General features: G+C 32.6%; 3 protein-coding genes and 1 long non-coding RNA gene across 7 annotated transcripts in view; 2 read left to right on the forward strand and 2 right to left on the reverse strand.

Moving 5' to 3' along the window:
• The window catches only part of slc5a6a (solute carrier family 5 member 6a), a 40581-nt gene extending 36232 nt beyond the window's left edge, over nt 1-4349 (reverse strand). The window contains exon 1 of one of the 2 annotated variants that reach the window (XR_015517806.1): nt 4252-4349. The gene's annotated coding sequence lies outside the window, so the exon portion shown is untranslated. 2 annotated transcript variants of the gene reach the window in all.
• The window catches only part of LOC147839397 (uncharacterized), a 765501-nt gene that overhangs the window by 625144 nt on the left and 118739 nt on the right, over nt 1-21618 (forward strand). The window lies entirely within an intron of this gene.
• rpl7l1 (ribosomal protein L7-like 1) lies at nt 7709-11973 on the reverse strand. Of its 2 annotated transcripts, none has more exons than XM_087296366.1 (6): nt 11787-11966; nt 10304-10412; nt 10065-10228; nt 9038-9175; nt 8452-8561; nt 7709-8169 (listed from the first exon to the last, which is right to left on the reverse strand). In XM_087296366.1, exons 3-6 carry the CDS (start codon nt 10109-10111, stop codon nt 7961-7963), a joined length of 504 nt encoding a protein of 167 aa, XP_087152492.1. In that variant the 5' UTR covers nt 10112-10228; nt 10304-10412; nt 11787-11966; the 3' UTR covers nt 7709-7960.
• Nucleotides 14832-21618, forward strand: part of ncoa1 (nuclear receptor coactivator 1) — a 112116-nt gene continuing 105329 nt past the window's right edge. For both annotated transcript variants that reach the window (XM_087298453.1, XM_087298455.1), the window contains exon 1: nt 14832-15325. The gene's annotated coding sequence lies outside the window, so the exon portion shown is untranslated. The remainder of the gene's footprint in view (nt 15326-21618) is intronic.

The following is a 21618-nucleotide window of genomic DNA, read 5'->3' on the forward strand; positions in this document are numbered from 1 at the left end:
TATATAATATAAAACAATATATAATTACAAATAAATATCATATAAATAAATTTATAAATATATCATTTAATTTTATATATATATATATATATATATATATATATATATATATATATATATATATATATATATATATATATATATATATATTCATTTTAAGATAATGATAACTCTTATAAAGACATTTCTTTAATTCTTTTTTTTTTAATAATGCAGTGTCACATTTAGTTGGTTCTTATATGAAAGCAAGCAGCATGACTAGAATGCTATTAAAAGGATTTTCACTCCAGTGTGGTGATACATTAAAGTATTTAGAGGCCTAAAAGCACCAATAATACACATGGCCACATCTTATAGTACACATATATCACACAGAATAATGGAAATATAAATACTTTGTGCATGATGTATTCAAATAACTGTAAATATGATTTGCTATCAAGCCATATAAAATGTGAATATCTGCAAAGTATATGAAATACAAGTTCATATTTAAATTATATAGATATATATATATATTATTTTTTTAAATTTTGAAAAAATGGGCAACACGGTGGCGCAGTGGGTAGTACTGTCGCCTCACAGCAGGAAGATTACTGGTTTGAACCTCGGCTGGGTCAGTTGGTGTTTCTGTGTGAAGTTTGCATGCTTTATGAAAATGGTTTTATTTTTTGTATCAAAATACTTTAGTGTCTTTTGTATTTTTTTAAATACTGTAAAATACTTTGAAAGTCTACACATAATGACATAAAATGCGGCCTCTGATTGATGTTTTCTCAGTTGTTTGCCCAGACTTGAGATCAGAACAGAAAATGTATTAAGAAGGTCATCAATGCTTAAAGTATTGATGGAAATTATGCTCATATAAAGAAAATAACAGACAAATGGCAGGGGTATATTTGAGAGCAAGGCAACAATCATTGAAAATGGTATACTGCACAATACCATGAAAAAATATAATATAATGGAAAAAAAAACCCACCTAAAGATGGTGTACTGGATTTCACCAAGGGGGTAAACGAAGACTTTAAGTTAAAGAAGAACTGAAAAAATCTTCAGAAAATGAGTAAACTGCACAAATGGATGGATTGCTGATGCAGATGCCAAGACAATAAGATACACCACATAAAAATAAGTCCTACAGTGGGGACACCTATACTTCATTGGTTCTTTCAAATGTCAGAATTTTGATCTGCAGGTGCACTTATATAGTTAATGAAGAGGAAAGATGTCAGTCTAAAGATTGCAAAGTGGCACAATACAGTATATGAGACACATATTTAATAATACTCCAGCCTATACAGACTGTTCAAAAACTCTAGACTCCAGACTTCGCAAAAACAGATAAGTCCATTTTTACAGATGTCAGGTTTTTACAGATGTCATGTTTTATGTTTTGCATTAGTTATCGCTAAAACACAATTTTATGTGTAGGCCCTGCATATTGTGTTGTGCTCCACCCTGCTTTTCCACCCTGGTCTCTCACCAGCTCTCAGGTTAATTAGCTCCCAGCTGCTAATCATTATGAATCTGCCTGAATCAGAGTGTTTTGGCTTTAAATACAGCCCTCTGAAGCTAGAGAGTTGAGGAACACTTCTCCCCAGCTCGGAATAGGAATAGGAATAGGAATAGGAATAGGAATAGGAATAGGAATAGGAATAGGAATAGCAGTAGCAGTAGCAGCAGTAATTAATTAATTAATTAATTAATTTTATATTTCTTATAATTTTATTGTTCACTTGTGGTTGTGATATTGGTCACTAGTGTTTTTGTAGTTGGATCAAGCCTTAAAGCCAGATAACCTTTATTGTACCATTATTGCGTTTCCATTGCTATATAGTATTTTGTGTACTTTGAGATTTAAGTTCTAATTCCATATTATTTCACAAATATATTGTGTATATATATTTTTACAAATTCTTTGTTACACCTTTTAAACAAAACTAGACTTAAAGTAAACAATTTTGATAACCTCTTTATATAACACCCTTTTAAAATATAAGACTGTTAAGAGATTATGTAAATTTTACTGGCCACTCAATGGATGAAAACACAATGATGAGATCTAGTCTAACTCATTATCTGCAATACATGTTTTTTTTTTTTTTAAAGAGATCATTTTCAAGACAGGACTTTCTGTATGTATTTTGTACAATTTTTTTTTTTAAATGAAAGAGAAACACGAGTTTATAAATGCCTCATGTAGAGGTAAATGCGTTGACCGATAAGCTGATTTAAACTTGCTTAAGCCATGTTGCTGTCAAACATTGTTTACTTAATGTAGTCAGTGTAACGGTGAACGGTGACCAAATATGCCTATTTTGTGACGAAATTTCCTGCTCGCTTGTAAAAGTATTTTGTGTATTTTAAAATAAAAGATATATAGAATTTTACTTTGATACATTTGTGGCTGCTGTATTTTGTAGTTTATATTGATACATGTAAAATTGATGGATTTGGGATTTTATTTTAAAATGTGGTTCAGTGTATTTTTGCCCATTCCTGCTCCCTGTGTTGGCTTGTGTTTCCTCTGGGTGCTCTGGTTTCCCCCACAAGTTCAAAGGTGAAGGTGTGTGTGTGTCCATTATAATTACAAATATGCACATGAATGTTCAATTATGTAAAACATTTTAACTATATCAGGTTTTATTATACAAAATATTTAGAAAATTGTTACACATTTAGATTGTTTTTTTTTTTTTACCGCCTGTTGTTGTAATGTAATTTTTACAGAATTATTCAGTCATAAATTTGAGTTATTAAATCATTATTTTGACTTTATCTTGTACTTTTGATTTAGTAAATCATAATTTTGGCTTTTTTTTTTTTTTTACCTCAATCGTTTACACAAAGGAGTGTTTTGTCTTGGTGATTGGAGCTTCCAGTACAGAGACAAAAATATCTAGTGCAAAGTTCTGCAAACAAATACATATTACATGCATAAATATATATTATAAAGAAAACAGGATTGCTATAAAATGTTAGTCATACAATATGTAAATTATTTGCAGACAAAAACCTCAGCAAGATAGGTTACTCTGCATTTAATAATTTGTGCTTAGTAATTTATGACATGTTATATACAGTATGAGAATGTAGAATCTGCCGCCACTTCATCTGACAAAAATTAAATTACTGTCTGGTTTGGATCGGCCACCAAATCAGACATAAGACTGCAGCGGACTGTCAGCACAGCAGAGAGGATTATTTCTGTGCACCTGCCTGACCTTTCTAAACATCTTTATCTTTATAGATCTTCATTATTAGATCAGTTGCTGCCTGTTTTTATAGTCATAAATATACACAACCCTTACTGTTTATGATTTTGTTACCAAAATGTTGTATTTACTTTATCCACTTATGTCATTCTGTTTTCTTGTGTTGATTTGTATTTATGTATCTGTGCTCCTGAGAAGAAAAAAAACATTTCTTGTGTGTTTGCACACCCTTGTCAAATAAATCTCATTCTGATTTCTCTGGACACATTTTTCAAAGTAATCTCAGCAGCTGAATAACAAACATTATTATTATTATACATTATTATACCATCAAACATAACATTACAGAAGATGTCTGGCCTTTCATAATACAATACATAACATTATACATTTTTAAAAAAGCTTAGTTTAGGGAATGAATAAATTATAGCACTTTAAAAAATGAGACTAGTTTAAAAAAAACGTGTTAACACGTAAATTGCGTGTTAACACGTAAATGACGTGTTAACACGTACCAACGTGTTAACGCGTAAATGACGTGTTAACGCGTAAATTACGTGTTAACACGCAATTACGCGTTAACACGTTTGTTGCAGACGTTTTGGCCCCAACGGCCTTCCATAGAGAAAGACATGATTTGCGCGTGTTTGATTTCATAGGTAGATAAGTTACAGGTTAAACCCAATTTAACGTGAACCTAGAAAAAGCTGCGTTACTGACAACCACAAGGTGTTCACGCGAATGTTTACTGACTGACTGTCCTTCACAACATACAAGAGCTGCGGAAAACACCACGATGCCAATAGGAAATGATATGCTGCTGATGTAAACGGTTGACGCTATATCGTCACGACAGCGCGTGCGTGACTGAAGGCATACAAATATATAAAACAAACAGACAAATAACGTCTACACTGCGAAGGCTTCCATTATATTCAACGAAGATGTCCAGGCTTTAGTGCGCGGTGTACGCTCGCAGGGCTTTTTAGCGACCTTATCATTCATTCCGCTTAGCCATCACGCATTATCTTACCTTGGTCAGAGTTCAGGCGATGAATAATGAGTAATGAATGGAGGAAGGTTTAAAGCAGTGTCGGTTCAGACCACCCCTTCTCTCCTTGACATCACGCTAAAGGTTGCTGGCTGCTCCGTAGTTGATACATGTGTTCCTGACGTCACGCTGGAACGTCACTAGTGCATTTACTTCACGACCCCCCTCCCACATAGCTACTTAATTACAAATAAGATAAAAGAATCTCATTCATTTAGAATTATCCATCGTACATATCCAGTGAATAGTCTCTAAACAATCATAGACATTGATTATAATTGTTCATTTAGTAAGCAACAACCTGAGTCCCTAGTTCACTTATTTTGGCAATGCATTTATTCTAATTTAATTGAAAAGATTTTTCCCTTTTTGTAATTGAGAATGTTGATAGATTTTTTTTTTAACTATGGGAAAATGTTTTGTTTGGTTTTGTTTATTATAAAACAGAGGCTTTACATAAAAACTAATTATATTATCTTAATCTTCTTGTCTTATTAACATTTTATATTTTATACATAAATGTACAATTGTCAAACCAAAAACCTTTTTTTATATATATATATATATATTTTGCTTACTGAAATGCAGTATTTGAAAATATTTCTAACTCTTCTACAAAAAGGCTTTAAAAAAAACTTAAATTTGTAAATTATATAATCTTTTTCTTTGTTGTGTGATGTATATAGCCCATCTGTTTTTCTTTTGTTTTTTGTTGTTTTCTTTTTTCAAAATGTTTTCTTTTTGTCTTTCCATTTTCCTTATAATGTACTGATTGATGCACAAAAAAAAACAAAAAAAACTTCACGACCCCCTTTAAATCATTCATTCATTTTTTTCTGATTAGGTCCTTTTATTAATCCGGGCTCACCAAAGCGGAATAAACCGCCAACTTATACAGCACATTTTTATGCAGCGGATGCCCTTATAGTTGCAACCCATCTCTGGGAAACAGCCACACACACTCATTCACACACATAAACTACAGACAATTTAGCCTACCCAATTCACCTGTACCACATGTCTTTGGACTGTGGGGGAAACCAGAGCACCCGGAGGAAACCAACGCGAATGCAGGGAGAACATACAAACTCCACACCGAAACGCCAACTCACTCAGCCGAGGCTCGAACCAGTGACCTTCTTGCTGTGAGGCGACAGCACTACCTGCGCCACCCCCTTTTATATATTTTTTGTTTTACTTTATTGATTCTATGTGTAACTCTGTTGTGCTCTTTATACGATTAGTATATCCCAGCCATTGTTCTGTATATGTGGTCCATGCATAAATAACAGTTTAAATCTTAAAATGATACCATATTTATTTTAATAGGAATTTGTTTGCAATTTAATGCCCATGCTATGTAATTCTAATTATAGAAATGGTGGCTGGAATGGTTTACGAGTAAATAAGGTTCTTTTTCCTAAAATTATCTCCCCAACATCTTTAAAATGTATTTTATTTAATGTAAATATGATTAAGGGCAAAAAGATATAATACTATTAGAGACTGTAAAGTGTACACAAGCGTATAATATTATTATTGCATAAAACTTTCCTCTTCACATTATTTATATATTAAGTTGTATTGTCACTGTAATGAGCACTGGCACTGTTTTGATATATGGTCCGTATTGTCCCTAATTCTCATTTTGTTCTTGTTATCATTAATAACAAAAAACTAAAGACTCAGTATCAAGATTGTATTACAAAATATTGGATTAAATTTATTCAACATGTCCACACCACTTGACAAAAGTTGTTGTCAATCCCAGTTGTAATATCAACAAATAACTTTTATTTTGAAAACCTGTAAGTAATATTTGTGTATTTCATGTGAAATTTCAAATTAATTTTTAGACATAATGATAATAAAGACTGCACAGTCTATTGTGTAATGAGACATCTTTTAACATCAAGTTTCCAATCTTTATTTTTCCCTAAATTGTGTGTGTCCTTAATTAAAACTGAGTGGTTAAATGCAACTAAGTAAAACACAGTTTATTGTAAACAACACATATCAAATTACTGATCATCTTTATTGGTATCTACCTCATAAAGTATAATCCAGACTTATGTTTTGTAGATGGACTTGTTTAGACCACACATCTGCTAATTCTTCAACACAGCTCCATACAGAATCTGCATTTAATTCCGTCACAATGCACTAATGTCTAGTAACTGAATGTAATAATTATTTCATATTTTAACGCTTATTTCCTTTATGAATAATAATAAAATAATTTAGAATCTATCTTATAAATCTATATATTTTTTCAACATAAAAAACATATTTAACAGCAAAATTTAAATATCTGCCCTGGGGAAAAAAGGTCAAACCATTAAACTAGTCTCCAATAAAGCCACAGTATAACCCTGCATAAATTACTTTACAATGTTGTTACTAAAAAGCCTGTTTCCTAGAATTTAAACCAAACCAGCACAATTAAAAAAAATTTTTTTGGCTGCTTGTTTAAACTACTTATTTCAATATAAACTAAAATATCTCTTGAGATTTTCGGAGGGGCAACCTAATTGTTTTATGTTCAAACCACTTAAATTTAAGGTAACTTAATCGATTTGTGTTAGGACAACATGAATGCATTGTGTGGAACCATGCATTTTTTTTTTACAATGTACTTGTTTATAGTGAATCTAAATAGATTGATTAGCGAGCTTTGTATCATTTAATTAGAACTGAATCTAAACTCTGCAGGTAATGTTTGTAATGTATTTTTTTAATTAATGCCATGTCAGCAACCAAGGCTATTTTCATGGCAGGAATCTTTCAACAATAAATATACAATTTAAAAATCAACAAACAAAATAAAACAAATTAAATAAGATTTTTTGTTTTAATACATGATAAAAATTCTAAAATCTTTTCTGGTTTCACTTTGTTAAAAATGTCCTTCAAAGAGTTTATTTCTTAAAAAAGGCTTCTGGAATCAGTAAAAGCAAAATAAGTCCAGTAAAATGTGTTTTATAGTAAGAGGAGTTTTGCAGCACAAACGCCGAGTAGGGTTTTCACCTTGGAGCAAAAAACCATGTGTTATTCTCGTATGCCCAATACCACCTCTGGTAAAAACTACTTGATCAAATCGATTGTTAAAATGTCTTAAAATTCTGTGTGAAATTTCAGGTTGGATTTCATGTAATTTATTGTTTTCTAATGCATCCCATTCCTTTTGCCACTTGTTTAAAATGTAAGCATTGATAAAAGGTTTCATCTCTGATGGAGGAATTTGGCATTTGTTCACTAAACTCTGCAGGACAGTGGCCCTTCATGAAAAAGTTTGGTCTCTCCTGGACTCAATACTTCCAGACTGGCACTTCTAAAGTGGAAATAGCCATGCTAGTTTTATACCCACTAAAAGCACAAAAAAGATGGCTGAAAAGTACTTCAGGTAAGTTATTCGACAGCTATAAACCCCCTCAAACACTGACATTTTTGCATTGTTTAATAAAAAGTAATCCACAAACTTTACAAGGCAAAGAAACTGACAGATTTGCACAGCAGTGTTTCAATTTTTCAAAAGGTCAACAGTAAACTCCTGTATTCTTCTGAGGAAACGTCCACTTGAATTGGACATTCAATTGTGATGGCACAATGAGAAACAGGCTCTGCTCTCTCTCTTTTGTATGTTCATTCTGAATGGCGGCAACAAAACAACAGTCCACGAGAGTCTATTTGCTCAGTTGAGTTTCCTAATGACTGTGTTTATGTCCTCAGCTCTAGGTCCAGGATTTCCAACATCTTTCATTAGTCCAACTTTGTCCCTAGCAGCATGTCGTGGAACTGACAAACGGAATGGCCACAGGAAGTTGTTCACCACCCTGAAGTTCTTACCAGCAGAATAGATCTCATGGATGAGGTCCTCCAAACAGATGATGCCATATTTACCTTGAGAAACAATTACAATCATTTATAATGTCAACACTATAAGACAATCGTTTCATTCCAGAATGTATAAAGGCTTTATTTTGCTACTTTGTCTTTTAAAGTAACATGCAAATACCTGCTTAACATGTAAAGGGAGTAAGAGATTTCATTTTCCCAATTTTATTTATAAAAGACTGTAAAATATATAAAGTTCTTTATAAATAAATTTACAGAAAGGAATATTATAAGTAGCCCAAAATCCCCAGCAGTTCATGAAATGTGTCTACTACATCAACAACATACCTAGATGCTGCTCTATGAGTGTGTTGTCGGTGAGAGGAATTTTTCTTTTATCAACCTTTCCCTGGCCTCTTTTCAAGATGAGCTCGCGCACTGATTTCAAGTTGGGATACCTGTTATGTAAGCGATCACAATAAATCAAGCAAGAGAAATTCAACAAAAGAAAGACAGAAAATGGTGCCAGCTAAGTCTTAAGGCTGGTATACACTACACAATTTTTTAAACTCTGGAACATGTCTTTTCCACCACAACAATTTCCACCAATAAAGAAGTGTGTCACAAATCGGTCATTATTTTACAGACTTATTCCTTTAACCAAACGAGCTAGCAAAACAGAATTGGCACATGGGTAGCATGTAGGGAGAGCAAAAGCAGCCATGGGCACCTAATCAGCGGCAATCTATCCATCTATTAAATAATATAAGATTTACTTTACTTTCCATCTGCATGAAGACCCAATGCAACTCCCATGCTGTTTCCTTCAGCTTTACTTTAACTATTTACAACCAAGTCTGCAAGTGTCTGATACGAAGTGCATTCCAGCCTTTAGTTTTTAAATAAAAAAACATTTCGCTATATAATTACTTACCCCCACGCAACATAAGGTTCCACAGTCTTAAGCATGTTTATTGAATGCTTGCTGACTTTGACAAAGGTGCCACTGAAGATCTTCCTGAGTCTCAGCATCTGAATAACGTTCATCACTTTAGGGCTCACACCTTTGATCCTACAATAAATGAAAAATCTAAATTAAACCCTAATAAAAACAAAGGTAATAAATCTTAAAGGATGGTTAATCCAAAAGCAACTTATGTCATCACATACTGTAATGTTATTTCAAACATAACTTTTGATTGTCACAAAAAAGAAGTTTATTGCATCTTTTCATCAGTTACCCATACGTGCAGTTATGACGTAGATGCTCAGATGTAAACAACATCATGGATCGCACAATAATCAATTACTGAATATATTGTTCTGCATTTTTGCTGTCTAAAAACCAGAGAAAAATGAGTATAAGGTGCTAAATTAAACAGAAAACTTGGTAAAGTGTGAAAATATGTAATATTTAGTCAAACTTAGTTTAATAGGCTCTCTTCTGTTTAATTTGCTCACTTTTGTCGGTCTTTAGTACTCTTCAGTGCTTAAGTACAGGCCAAAACTTGACAAAAACTTATTTCAACAGCAGTAATCAGCAAAATATGCAAGTTTCATACAGTGGCATTGTTTACGCTTTGCTTTCCAATATGGTCAACTGATGACGCATCGTGAAAATAACATGGAACATTGTTGGAAATAACATGAAGGCGAGTCAATTATGATGCAATTATATTTTTGGGTCAAATTTTACTTTGAAGTTTTCCTATTATGCTCTTTTTATAAGATGCAACCTTATAAAAGTGAAAACGGTAAAAAAAGTTAAAAATTACTTCCATTTTGGACTAGATACAAGGTGTTTGAGGGAGTCCAGAAAAATCATACCTGTAGTATAATTTGTGCTTTGTACATTTTCTCATGGTCAAACAGCGATATTAAACTCCAAAGAAAGTTAAAAGTGTAGCAGCATAATAGAACAGCTTCAATGTCATTGTGAATGAGGCATGAGTGTAAATTACTCTCTAATGCGGACAGCGAATGCCAGGCTGTTCTTGGCTGGTGGCATGGGTGGTGGAGGTCTCTTTTTGAGTCTGGCGAGCCTGGTCTCATCTCGATGCTTTCTCCTGCTGTTTTGCAAAAACTCCTCCAAGCGCTTAAACTTGAAGGGGATTCCTTTTTGGACCTGGTGAAATATTTAGTTTATTAGTTTATTTCTGAAGTAATTATTGGACTATTAACAACATAGAAGAATTCTTACCCTTTTCTTCTGCTGTAAAGCAAGTTTAGCTTGATTGGCTTTGATAGCCTGGTATGCCTTGCGTTTCTTGAGAAGATTCTCAGGAACAAGCTTGATCACTTTCTCAGTTCTGAACAAAAGATATCAATGTTTTAATACAAACTTTATAAGACCTTATACAATTCATTATCTGCATGGCTTCAATCTACTATTATTTTGTTTATGATGAGGTTAAATGTTTTATTTAAAGACAAATATAAAGATAAAACCTGTAAAAAGAATCAACAGACAATGCTCTTTAATTTAAAGGAATGGGCAGCAAGAAGTTGACTCAGTGATGTAACCACACTTATCTGTAAATTAACACCCTCTGTCTACTGATTTTACTTGTTAAACACAACAAAATATACATCACTGAACATAAAAGCTTTTGCTATTATTTTTATTGTTGCTTTTAATTAAAAAAAAGTCTCACAACTGTTAGCAAATGCTACGACAAATAAGCTAAAGCATGATAACTGACTATAAAACGGTAGCATCATTACATTCAATATGACTAGTATCCTTTTTTATTAAATTGAAGAATAATAACATCACTCACTGCATTGAATAAAAAAATACAAGAAGAAAAAATAAGAAAAACACACAAAACAACAAAAACTTTACAAAGCCTAAATAATTAAGAAAAAAATATTATCATGAGTTTTAAAAAACTTATTATTTCTATTATTATTATTAATAAGCTTAAGAGATTCAATATTGAAATAAATGTCAGCAAGGAAAGTATTAAATCTAGGTATTGCCTTTAGGAACTTTTGTGTCTACGACTAGTATCCTCACCACAGATAATTTTATCAAGAAATATCATTGATGTAGTTTTAATCAGTTTATTGAGACATAGTTGATTTTATATTCACAAATTCGTTATGTTTATCGATACATTGTTTACCTATTAAAATATTCGGTCTGAAATCGCATGCAAGTATGCCTTCAAAACAACATTAGCACTATTTGAGAGTTGTTGCCTGCTAATATGATTTCCCTGTTTTGAATCTGCAAAAAAAAAAATTTCCCAAGTTAATTTATTCAAAAGAAAGTCTGAATGTGCGAAAACAACCAAATTTACCCAGATTAAATTATCTGTTCGCATATCTTTGAGGCATCTCTGTATTTATTATTAGTGTTGGTTTACTTATTTTTAATTTCTTTTAAAGCACTGTCCAAACACAAAATCATTAGCGTATGTCACCATATGTTTAAGTTGGTGGCATCGGTGCCACTGCTCTGAAATGTTAATCTTGAGCCCTGCCATCGAACTCCAAAACTACAAATAATTCCGTGACAGTACGTCCATTGTAAACATCTACACATGACAGAACAGCCAGACAGTCTTTAAGATCTAAAGTAAAATTACAACAAAAAAAAAACAATAGTAAAAACAACTTTCATGTTAGTTCAGGTAGACTAGAGTCGATCCATGTGAAAACAAACTTTAACTAATCACCCTCATCACATTGTGTCATCCGGATAAATTTTGTATCCAACAATCTATACACACTATATAGACGCTGAAAACGAAAAAAACTAGATAGTAGTTTTGATCTTCATCACAGATTGATTAAGATTCGAAATAAGTAAAATACGCACCCTGGTTCTGCCATCGCGTTTGCTGTGACAAATTCCCGTCGCACAAAGATGACGTTTTGTTTTTTCCTTTTTTTGTGTAATACTGCCCCCTTTCGCTCCGGAGTGTCTATTACATTTCACTCACTGCCACTGATATCAGATAACTCACGTTCATCACCATGTGATTACTACTTCATCGACAATTTGCTTTACATTTCACACATAAGCTTTAAGAAGTTACGTGACAAACTAATGAAGTTTTCCCTTCTGCAGGCTGTCAATTCTTACATTTCTTAATTTAAATATGCATTATTAAGCATGTATGAAAACTAATAGCCTACACTATTAGTGCAGATTTTCCTAAATAACTTAACAAAAACAAACAAAAAAAAACTATTTCCTCAAGACAAACTTAAACGTTGTGTTGAAAAAGCCTGACCAATAGGTTTGAAGCTATTTTAAAGCTCAAAGTTTAAAAGGTTTCACGGTGGCACAGTGGGTATTACAATCGCCTGACAGCAAGATGGTTGCTGGAGTCTTGGCTGGGTCAGTTGGCAAGTCTGCGTGGAGTTCGCATGTTCTTCCCGTGTTCGTGTCGGTTTCCTCTACAATCAGACATGCGCTATAGGTGAATTGGGTAGGCTAAATTGACCATTGTGTACGTGTGTGAATGAGAGTGTGAGGGTGTTTCCCAGTGATGGGTTGCAGCTGTAAGGGCATCCGCTGCATTAAACATATGCTGGATAAGTTGGTGGTTCATTCCACTGTGGTGACCCCAGATTAATAAAGGGACAAAGCAGAGAATGAATGAATTTACAAGCAGTTTTACAGCTTAAAATTTTAAGGTTTTATATTTTATTAGCAGGAGAGATAGATGTTAATATGTTGTACCATATTACTACCATTACCGCCAGCCAGCCTGTTTATAAGTATGTTATGATATGTTTACATCATGTCATTAACAAAAACTGTGTTTTTACAGTTTTAACAAGGTGCTACGATATTGATATATGTTTGCTTGCTTGGTTTGGGACTTGTGGAGCTGTGCATCAAGAGATTTTCTCTTCATTGTTTGGACTTTCAGCAGTGAAAATTAATCGACACTGAACTGAACTAAACTGAACTTCAACTCTGAAAACTGGACTCACATAGTTTCAATTGACGAGAACTTCTATGTTAAGCTGCTTTGACATAATCTACACTGTAAAAGCGCTATAGAAATAAACATGAATTGAATATCATGTTTTGCAAGTTGGCATATTAATCACCCTGTAACTTGTTGCTAGCAAGTTTAGTGTTTCTAAAATCTTTAGCGTGTTCTTGCACATTGCTAACATTTTTTAACAAGTTGCTGACATGTTTTAGGATTCTCAATGGCATTGTCGCAAGTTTTATCATCTTATTCAGAAAACCAATTCTCTTAGAAAAGATATAGCAGCCTTATTTATTTCTAAGCTTAAAGACGCACAGTAAGTAAAAAGAACAATATGTAGGCTTTTAATTCATCTTTTTTTCTATAGCGCTTTTACAATGTAGATTGTGTCAAAGCAGCTAAACATAGAAGTTGTAGTAAATTGAGAGGCAGTTCTGTGTTTACAACCCCAACACAATGACATGTGTAATTAGGTTGAGTCTAATGGGGTTGAGTTTTTAAAACAAAGTGACCTCTGCTCCTCGTGGTTTAAAAGAGAGGGCCTGTATGGCAGCAATTAAACAAGAATATGTTATATTGTTTGAAAAAAAAACAACAACAACAAAAAAAAATCATATTCCATCTTAATTTTACGTTACGGGGTTGAATTGATAAGCTTGACCGTACCCTTCCTAACTATAATAAACATAAAAATTTAAATAAATTAAAATACATCTTGCCTTCTTTTGCACCATGCTGTTAAAGAGAGTTATGTCACTTTCTGTCTGAGATGTCATATAAGAGTGGAGTCTAAATTGGTATAGGTGGACAATTGCTGGCGTGACGGGGTTGAGTTTATATTGAGGGACATAACTTTGCAGTCTGTTTTTTTTTATAAAAAAAATCTTATTTTTTATTTATCAACAGAAAAGAACACAAATAAATCGTTTTAATTCTGAAAAAAATCTAGACACTGTGTGCTTTTATTAATTTTTTTCTACATGAAATTTCAAAGAAGTGCCTTAGAAATGACAAATATCTTGGTTTGTGACAGAAACATTATATTTTTTTATGCTAAAATGCTTTTAATTTACTTTTTTCATTTATTATAATATACACAGTAAATCAATGAAAAATGCTTTTAAAATGTAATTTTAGTCAACAACCACTAAAAAAAATATGGGGGAACTGAAATATTACTGAATGCCAGGAATGACCCATAAGGTCTGGGGTGGTGTGGTGGCGCAGTGGGTAACGTTAGCGATGTTGCCTCACTGCAAGAAGGTCACTGCTTCGAGCCTTGGCTGGGTCATTTGGCATTTCTGTGTGATTAATAAAGGGACTTGCCCGAAAAGAAAATTAATAAATCAAGTTCTTGTACATTTTTGACTGCTTTTACCTCCTTCTGTGTGACAGAAGTTCACCACCTGAGGAAGCACATTAAAAACACTACTACCTGCCACCATATAAATCAAACAAGCAAACAAAAGCATAATAACTCAAACAAACCGTCAAGTGAAGTTTAAAGCAAAATCAATGAAAACCTAACACACTTCCATTCAAACCCATACCCCTATGGGCCTCCACCGCGCTATCTGCAATACACTGGAGAAATGGATCGTTTCATTGTACGTCCATACCTACGCAACTCAGCGATTCTTCAACAACACACAAACCCTCGCAGCCAATCAGATTCCCAAATCATGTGTCGCCGAGCAACCCAGTCAAACTATGCCATAGAGATCAGTGCAGTCGCGCACCTTCTGAGTGACGTGAGCGATCCTCCTGTTTGTTTGTGTAGCTCGAGGATGAAAATGGCGGTGGCGAGAGATCAACGCGAGAATTAAACACACAAATGACCATTTGACGTGGATGACAGCGGCACTGCAGCTCCGCGAGCGACTAAAGAAGCGTCTCATCGTCACGCGAGTGCATTCACGACAGCAAACACCCGGAGTTTAACGAGAAGAAACTGCGTCCTGGATTTAAAATAGCTGCTGAAATTAGCCCGCTAACCTCGTTAGCTTAGCTAGCCTTCAACCGAAGGGTTTAACGGACACCACAGCACAACACTAACGGAATTATTCTGCCAGAATAAGATGAACTGCGCATTTCTCGACTTACCTCTCATATGCAAGCTCAGCCGCTGGCGCTGGGCTTGCAGAAATGTTTGCATCTGACTGAATGCATAACTAATCGCTCCATCTGGCTGTATTAGCCAGCAAACAACATCCAGCATTCTCAAAGTTCACAGAGCATCTGTAAAAGGAGATCGGACTAAACAGGTAACTCTAAAGCATTCGTGTTGTGTGTTTTACTAACGTCCAGGGTAACAGGGTTTGAAGGGGTTACTTGCTGTGTGCATAAACATATTGCTCCTAAACAAGTCCTACACGCAGGTGGAAAACATACGACTTTCGCACGCGATCGTTTCTGTCTTCCATAGAGTTAAATGTAGATCTGAGTATGTTATTGAGAGAAGATGATTTTGGATTGTGTGCAATGTGCTCGCGTTGCTGTTTTTTTGTAGTGCATTGGATTGAGGAGCACGCTATTGTCATGTGAAGGGATTCAGCATTGACACCTCAGTTAATGTCAGGTCGTGGCTGCAGGTGTGAAAACGTAGGTGCATTGATTTAGATAATACAAGAGAAATCGTTTCGAGTGTTCAGTGTTCAACAGTTGTTGTTTTCAGCGGTCATTACTGCGATAATTAGTTTAATAGTCACAGGTAGGCATTGTATGATAACATTGGATAAAAGTATCACGGTTTCGAGGTATTGTGATTACTGCTCTAAAATATCTTATTTTTAATGTCTGGGTAAAAAAAACTTTTCGCCCATTTGACCACAATATAGTTTTTATTTTAAGAAATATTTGTAATATTTTGGAGCAGTAAACATGTCAGGCTAAATAATTGAAATAAATGATTGATTTCTGCTGTTTTCATTTGTTTCAAAACACAGATTTCTTTAAAATCTTAAACAGCATCTTTAGAAATCTTTACTGTTGGAGATGCTGTTGTCCTAAAAGCTAAAAAAAAAAACATAAATAAAAATTCTTGTATATACCTCAGGTATGGTATTGCAGAAAATTTTGGAGGTTTTGCACCCTTGACTTTTCTATACCTTGAAAACTGCTACCGTCCCATGCCTAGTCACAGGTGCAATTGTCACTATAAGTAAATCAAACTATAACTTTTGCCTCTGTAAACTCCTAATTTGCTGCTTATTAATAGTTATTCAGGTTATAGTTGGGGTTAGGTTGTGGGTATGAACTTAACAGAATGCGTGCTTGCATAGTAAGTACTTAAAAACATTGAGGTAAAATTCATACATTCATTCGCACATTCGTTGATTTTTGATCATTGACAACGCTCCCTGTATTATTTACAATACTGCTTTGAATAACGTTACAGTATTCGGTCTGAAATTGCATGTAACTAGGACTTCAAAACAACATAATTTTAACAGCATTTAATAGACTGTGGATAATGTTGTACTTTAATAGTCATTGGTAGCTAATATGATTTACAAATGCCAATATTGCAACAAAAACCAAACTGTTAAACATACACTTATGGAATGCCCTATTTTAAATGTTATCAGAACATGTTTTTTGACCAGAGAGACTTTAAATGAATTCATTTTAAGTGTAAATCCTTCTAGAATTGTGCAATTTTTTATCAAAAGTAAACCTTACAAAAACTGTTACAGTTTTTATCTTATATTATTATTTATGTATTTTATCTTGTGTATTAATTATTGCTGTTTATGACTTTTAAGTGTTAGATTTTTTTAATAATTATAGAAAAGTTATATTTTTAAAATGTGATAAACTTTATCTGTTTTTTTTTTTTTTTTGCTGCGACAAATTTCTTACAAATAGACAAGTATTAAGACACTATACAATAGTGAGAGTTGGTACTTGACTTAAATTGTTAACTCATAATTACTATATTATATGCTATACTTAAAAAACTACTGTAAAAACATTCATTCATTCTTATGTTTACCCAAAATGAACCGATTAAGTTAACTTAACAAATTTAAGTGGATTGAACATAAAACATTTAAGTTATTCCGAAAATCTAGCTTCTTTTAACAGCAAAGCAGCAAAAATATTTTGTTTTGACTGTAGAAACACTAGCAGCTGTTGTAAATATTGCTTGATAATGTGCTAAAAGTTTTTTATATCAGTATTTATATTTTTATTGTTATATAATTTTTATGGTTGTTATTAATTAAAAACAAATGCAGTAATATTTAATATTACTATTCTCAGTAAAATTACATTAAGAGTTCAATAACAATAGTAATAGCAGTATTTGTTATTATTTTATCAGGTACTTTTTATTGTTATTTTCTAATTATTTGTATAGAATTCTCTAACTTTTAACATTGTAACTTGCTATTGAGTATATTTTATTAATCTAAATTAATTGATTTAGAAATTTAGGTAAATGCTGAATGCAGTTAGATTTTTTTAATGGGTTAAATAAGAGTGTTAAGATTTTTTTAACAAATTTCAACTTCATTAAAATAATAATAATTATTAATTCTGTAATAAAGTTAAGCATTACTTGAAATTGTTGTTGTTGTTGTAATAATAGCGCTAATAATAACTTCATTCTGAAGATTCATATTACAAATTATTTTATTTATTAAGTTATTACTAGTGCTAAATGGAATACAACACTATTACTAATACTAATAACGACAATTACAATAGGAAGTTTTTCTGTTACCATTACTACATCTAATAATAACAACATTTATAAAAGGAGGTTTTTCTGTTACAATTACTAATTCTGATAAAAATAACAACAATACAATAGGAATTTATTCTATTTCTATTTCTACTACTGCTAATAATAACAATTATAATGGAAGTTTTTTATTACTATTACTTCTAATAAAAATACACTGTAAAACCCAAAAAGTTAAGGCAACTTAACTTGCAAACCAATAAGTACTGTAAACTTAATCCATTTGAGTAAACAAAGCAATTTAAGCCCAGTAAAACCCAATAAATGAAGAGAACTCCAACTGAGGACTGTAAAATCCAATAAGTTAAGGCAACTCAAACCGTTTGAGGAAACCAATTGCTACAAAATATTTGAGTTAAACTAATCTATGTGAGTACCATTAACTTACTCCATTTAAGTTGAATTAAGGTATTTAAATAACTCATTACCTTTAACACTGAGTTCAAAACTCTTTTCAAATGAGTAGAATAAACTTTTAATAACAATTAAAAAAGGAAGTTATTCTATTACTATAATAATAATAATAATAACAACAATTATAATAGCAAGTTATTCTGAAAAAGATTTAGTACTTTTTTTTCGAGGGCCCCAAATATGTTAGTGGTCAGAATTCACAGCTCCCTGTCACCCCACTGTACATTCTAACAGCACATATTCATTTTAAGCATGTCCCTTACATGAACTTGCCATAGGAGGGATAGAAGAAACAGACTTCCTTATTTTTGAATCTTCTGTGTTTTTGACTAAACAGGAGTAACTTAAGTTCAAAAATCAGATGTCCAAAAGTCTCTGGAGGAGCAAAATGAATATAAACATTCTTTACAGTATATATATATTCTTGTTATGGATAAGTCGTTTTCATTTTCTCTTTGCCAATAATTTGATGAATACCATAGTGCTAATTTTGAAATGAATCTGAAGGCTTTTAATTGACATCGCTTTCATACAACTCAGCAGTTGCAGTGTTGTCTACTAAAGCTCCCTAATGTTTTTGTTTACATTGCCTCACAACTCAAAGAGTAATTGATCAGTAGCCAAATAAAGCTTGCAGTATGAGCAGAATGCGCGACACGCTCCTGCAGTTTCTCTCTCTGCATGTGTGTTGTTGAGCGAGCGTCTCTCTGCCGCAGCGTGGAGAGAGAGGGGCGCTCAGCTGTGCCTCCCCAGACGTCACAGAGCTGACCTACATCTCTCTCTTGAAAAAAGAAAAAAAGCTTGTGCAGCAGCCTGGGAGAATGTGTGGGGGTAGGGAGAGCGTCAGAGCCGATGAGCAAATGAACGAGTGAGAGCGTCAGGAAAGCAAACGGACGAACAGAGGGAGACCCTGCTCTCAGTTGTCCTAATGTCTTGTTATCAGATTAACATTAATTAACAACTGAGGGATATTTATTAAGTGCATGACAAGCCGACGATATGGAAAACTTCACTTTTCCTTGTGCGATTTGGCGATGGGCAACAGTTTCTGCGAGTGCAGCATCTGCTTCCTTTGCCTCCGGAGTTGTATTTACAGATTAGAGAAGGCGGGAGGAACAGTCTCGCCCCTAAAGTTCAGAAGTACAGGATGTTGTAACAAGCTCGGTGTGAGCAAAACATCAGTTTCTCATGTGCCACATGCTTTGCTTTTATTAACCTTGCTGTTTTTTGACACCCCTTTGCACTCTCTCTCATTTTAGCTGTCAGTTTGTTAAAAAAAACATTTACGCAATTTTTTTATATTTCTCTTTTTTTGTGTGTGTGTTTTTTTTTGTAGGATGAACTTTTTTCAAGTGAATAAATTAATTGCATATTTAATAGGGCTGCATGATATTGTAAAAATTTTACATAGCAATGTTTTTATTTTGCAATATACATGAAAACAATTTCACTAGTTACTTAATGTCTCTAATTGGAAAGAATTTAAAATGTAAAATGTAATAAACATTTTATAAAATATTTGGGACACATTTTTGTTGTTTTCTGTGGTATTTGCAGTTAATTTCTTCATTTGATGTGTTCTGAGTATTTTCATGCACATGTTTAGTCAGAGATTGATGAATTAATGTTTACTATTTGCATCTCCATACAATCTAATAAACAATACACTTTTTGGGGTCCCCTGACACGTTTTCATTGTAGACAGTGCTATTTGCAGTGCATTTCCGTATTTTCTTGTGTTGAGAGTATTTTCATGCTTAACAATCTATAATACACTCAAGATACAGTCAAATGTTTTATCATTTTCTGAGTATTCAAGTACAGTAAGTGAATGATAAAAATAATTCAACAAATGAATCGTAGTTAAGCTCACAAATGGTACAATTTCTGATACCTGAATGTTTTTAAAATCATTATACAATCACAGGCATCAAAAACACATGCGCTTGATAAATTATAATACAAACTCAGCATTGCATATGTCCTACAGTGTGACTATTGCGAATGAACACATTGCGATATTGATGCTGAAACAGTATATTGTGCAGCCCTAATATTTAATTTACATTATTGCCATTATACGGCATGCTTAGTTTTTTCATTTTCTCTCATTCATTATTTGCATACTCCAATTTAGAATAAGTATGCCATGATGCATGCTTAAGTTCATGTTTTATTTTCTTGTAAATTTCAGTATATTTAAGTAACTATTGTAATTAAACAGGTTTCACCTTAATGTATATTATTCATATAGTTTTAGTTTGTTCTTAAATATAATTGGGCTAAATCTGATTTTAATGATGTTTTATTAAGTTTAGTTTTTGTCTGTCATGGGATTGTTGTCATTCATAATGAAACTACACTATAGTCAATTTGAATACATATTACAAATATTTAATATAAAGTGAATTTACACTGAAAAGAATTTGTATATTGCATAACAGTACAAATAAGTAAACATCAATATACATATACATCAGTATACAGTTAAAGTCAGAATTATTAGCCCCCTGTTTATTTTTTTCCTAATTTCTGTTCAATGGAGATGAGATTTTTTTCAACACGCTTCTAAACATTATAGTTTTAATAACTCATTTCTAATAACTGATTTATTTTATCTTTGCCATGATGACAGTAAATAATATTTTACTAGATATTTTTTAAAGACACTTTTATACAGCTTAAAGTGACATTTAAGGGCTTAACTATAGAGGTTAGGGTAATCAGGCAAGTTATTGTATAACCATGGTTTGTTCTGTAGACAATCAAAAATATATAGCTTAAAGGGGCTAATGATTTTGACCTTAAAATGTTTTATATATATATATATATATATATATATATATATATATATATATATATATATATATATATATATATATATATATATATATATATTTAAAACTGCTTTTATTCTAGCCGGAATACAATAAGACTTTCTCCAGAAAAAAAAATATTATCGGACATACTGTGAAAATTTCCTTGCTCTGTTAAACATAATTTGGGAAATATAAAAAAAATAAATAAATCAAAATCAAAGGGGGGCTAATAATTCTGACTTCAACTGTACATTTACAAATGAAAATATATCAAAATTGCACTGTGACTTAGAAAACATTCAATTCATAGTGATGGCATTACATTTTGTATGCACCGCAATAATGATTTATTCACTCCTTAATATTATTGTGTTTCTCATATAGGACTAGATATGCTTAAAGGAAGAATAAGTTTGAAGTCAGATTCAAAATTAAATCAAGAGTATGCTTCTGTCAAGAGTAAATAAATTTTAGTAAAAAATTTTATAAAAATCACTTGTTTTTTTTAAGCCCATTAACAGATATTCATTCTTGTTTTGATTATAAACCAGATTTGTTTTGTTCAGTTTCACAGAAG

This window comes from Danio rerio, chromosome 20 (genome assembly GCF_052040795.2).
Source record: "Danio rerio strain M-AB ecotype USA chromosome 20, GRCz13ab, whole genome shotgun sequence".
Lineage (NCBI taxonomy): Eukaryota > Metazoa > Chordata > Actinopteri > Cypriniformes > Danionidae > Danio > Danio rerio.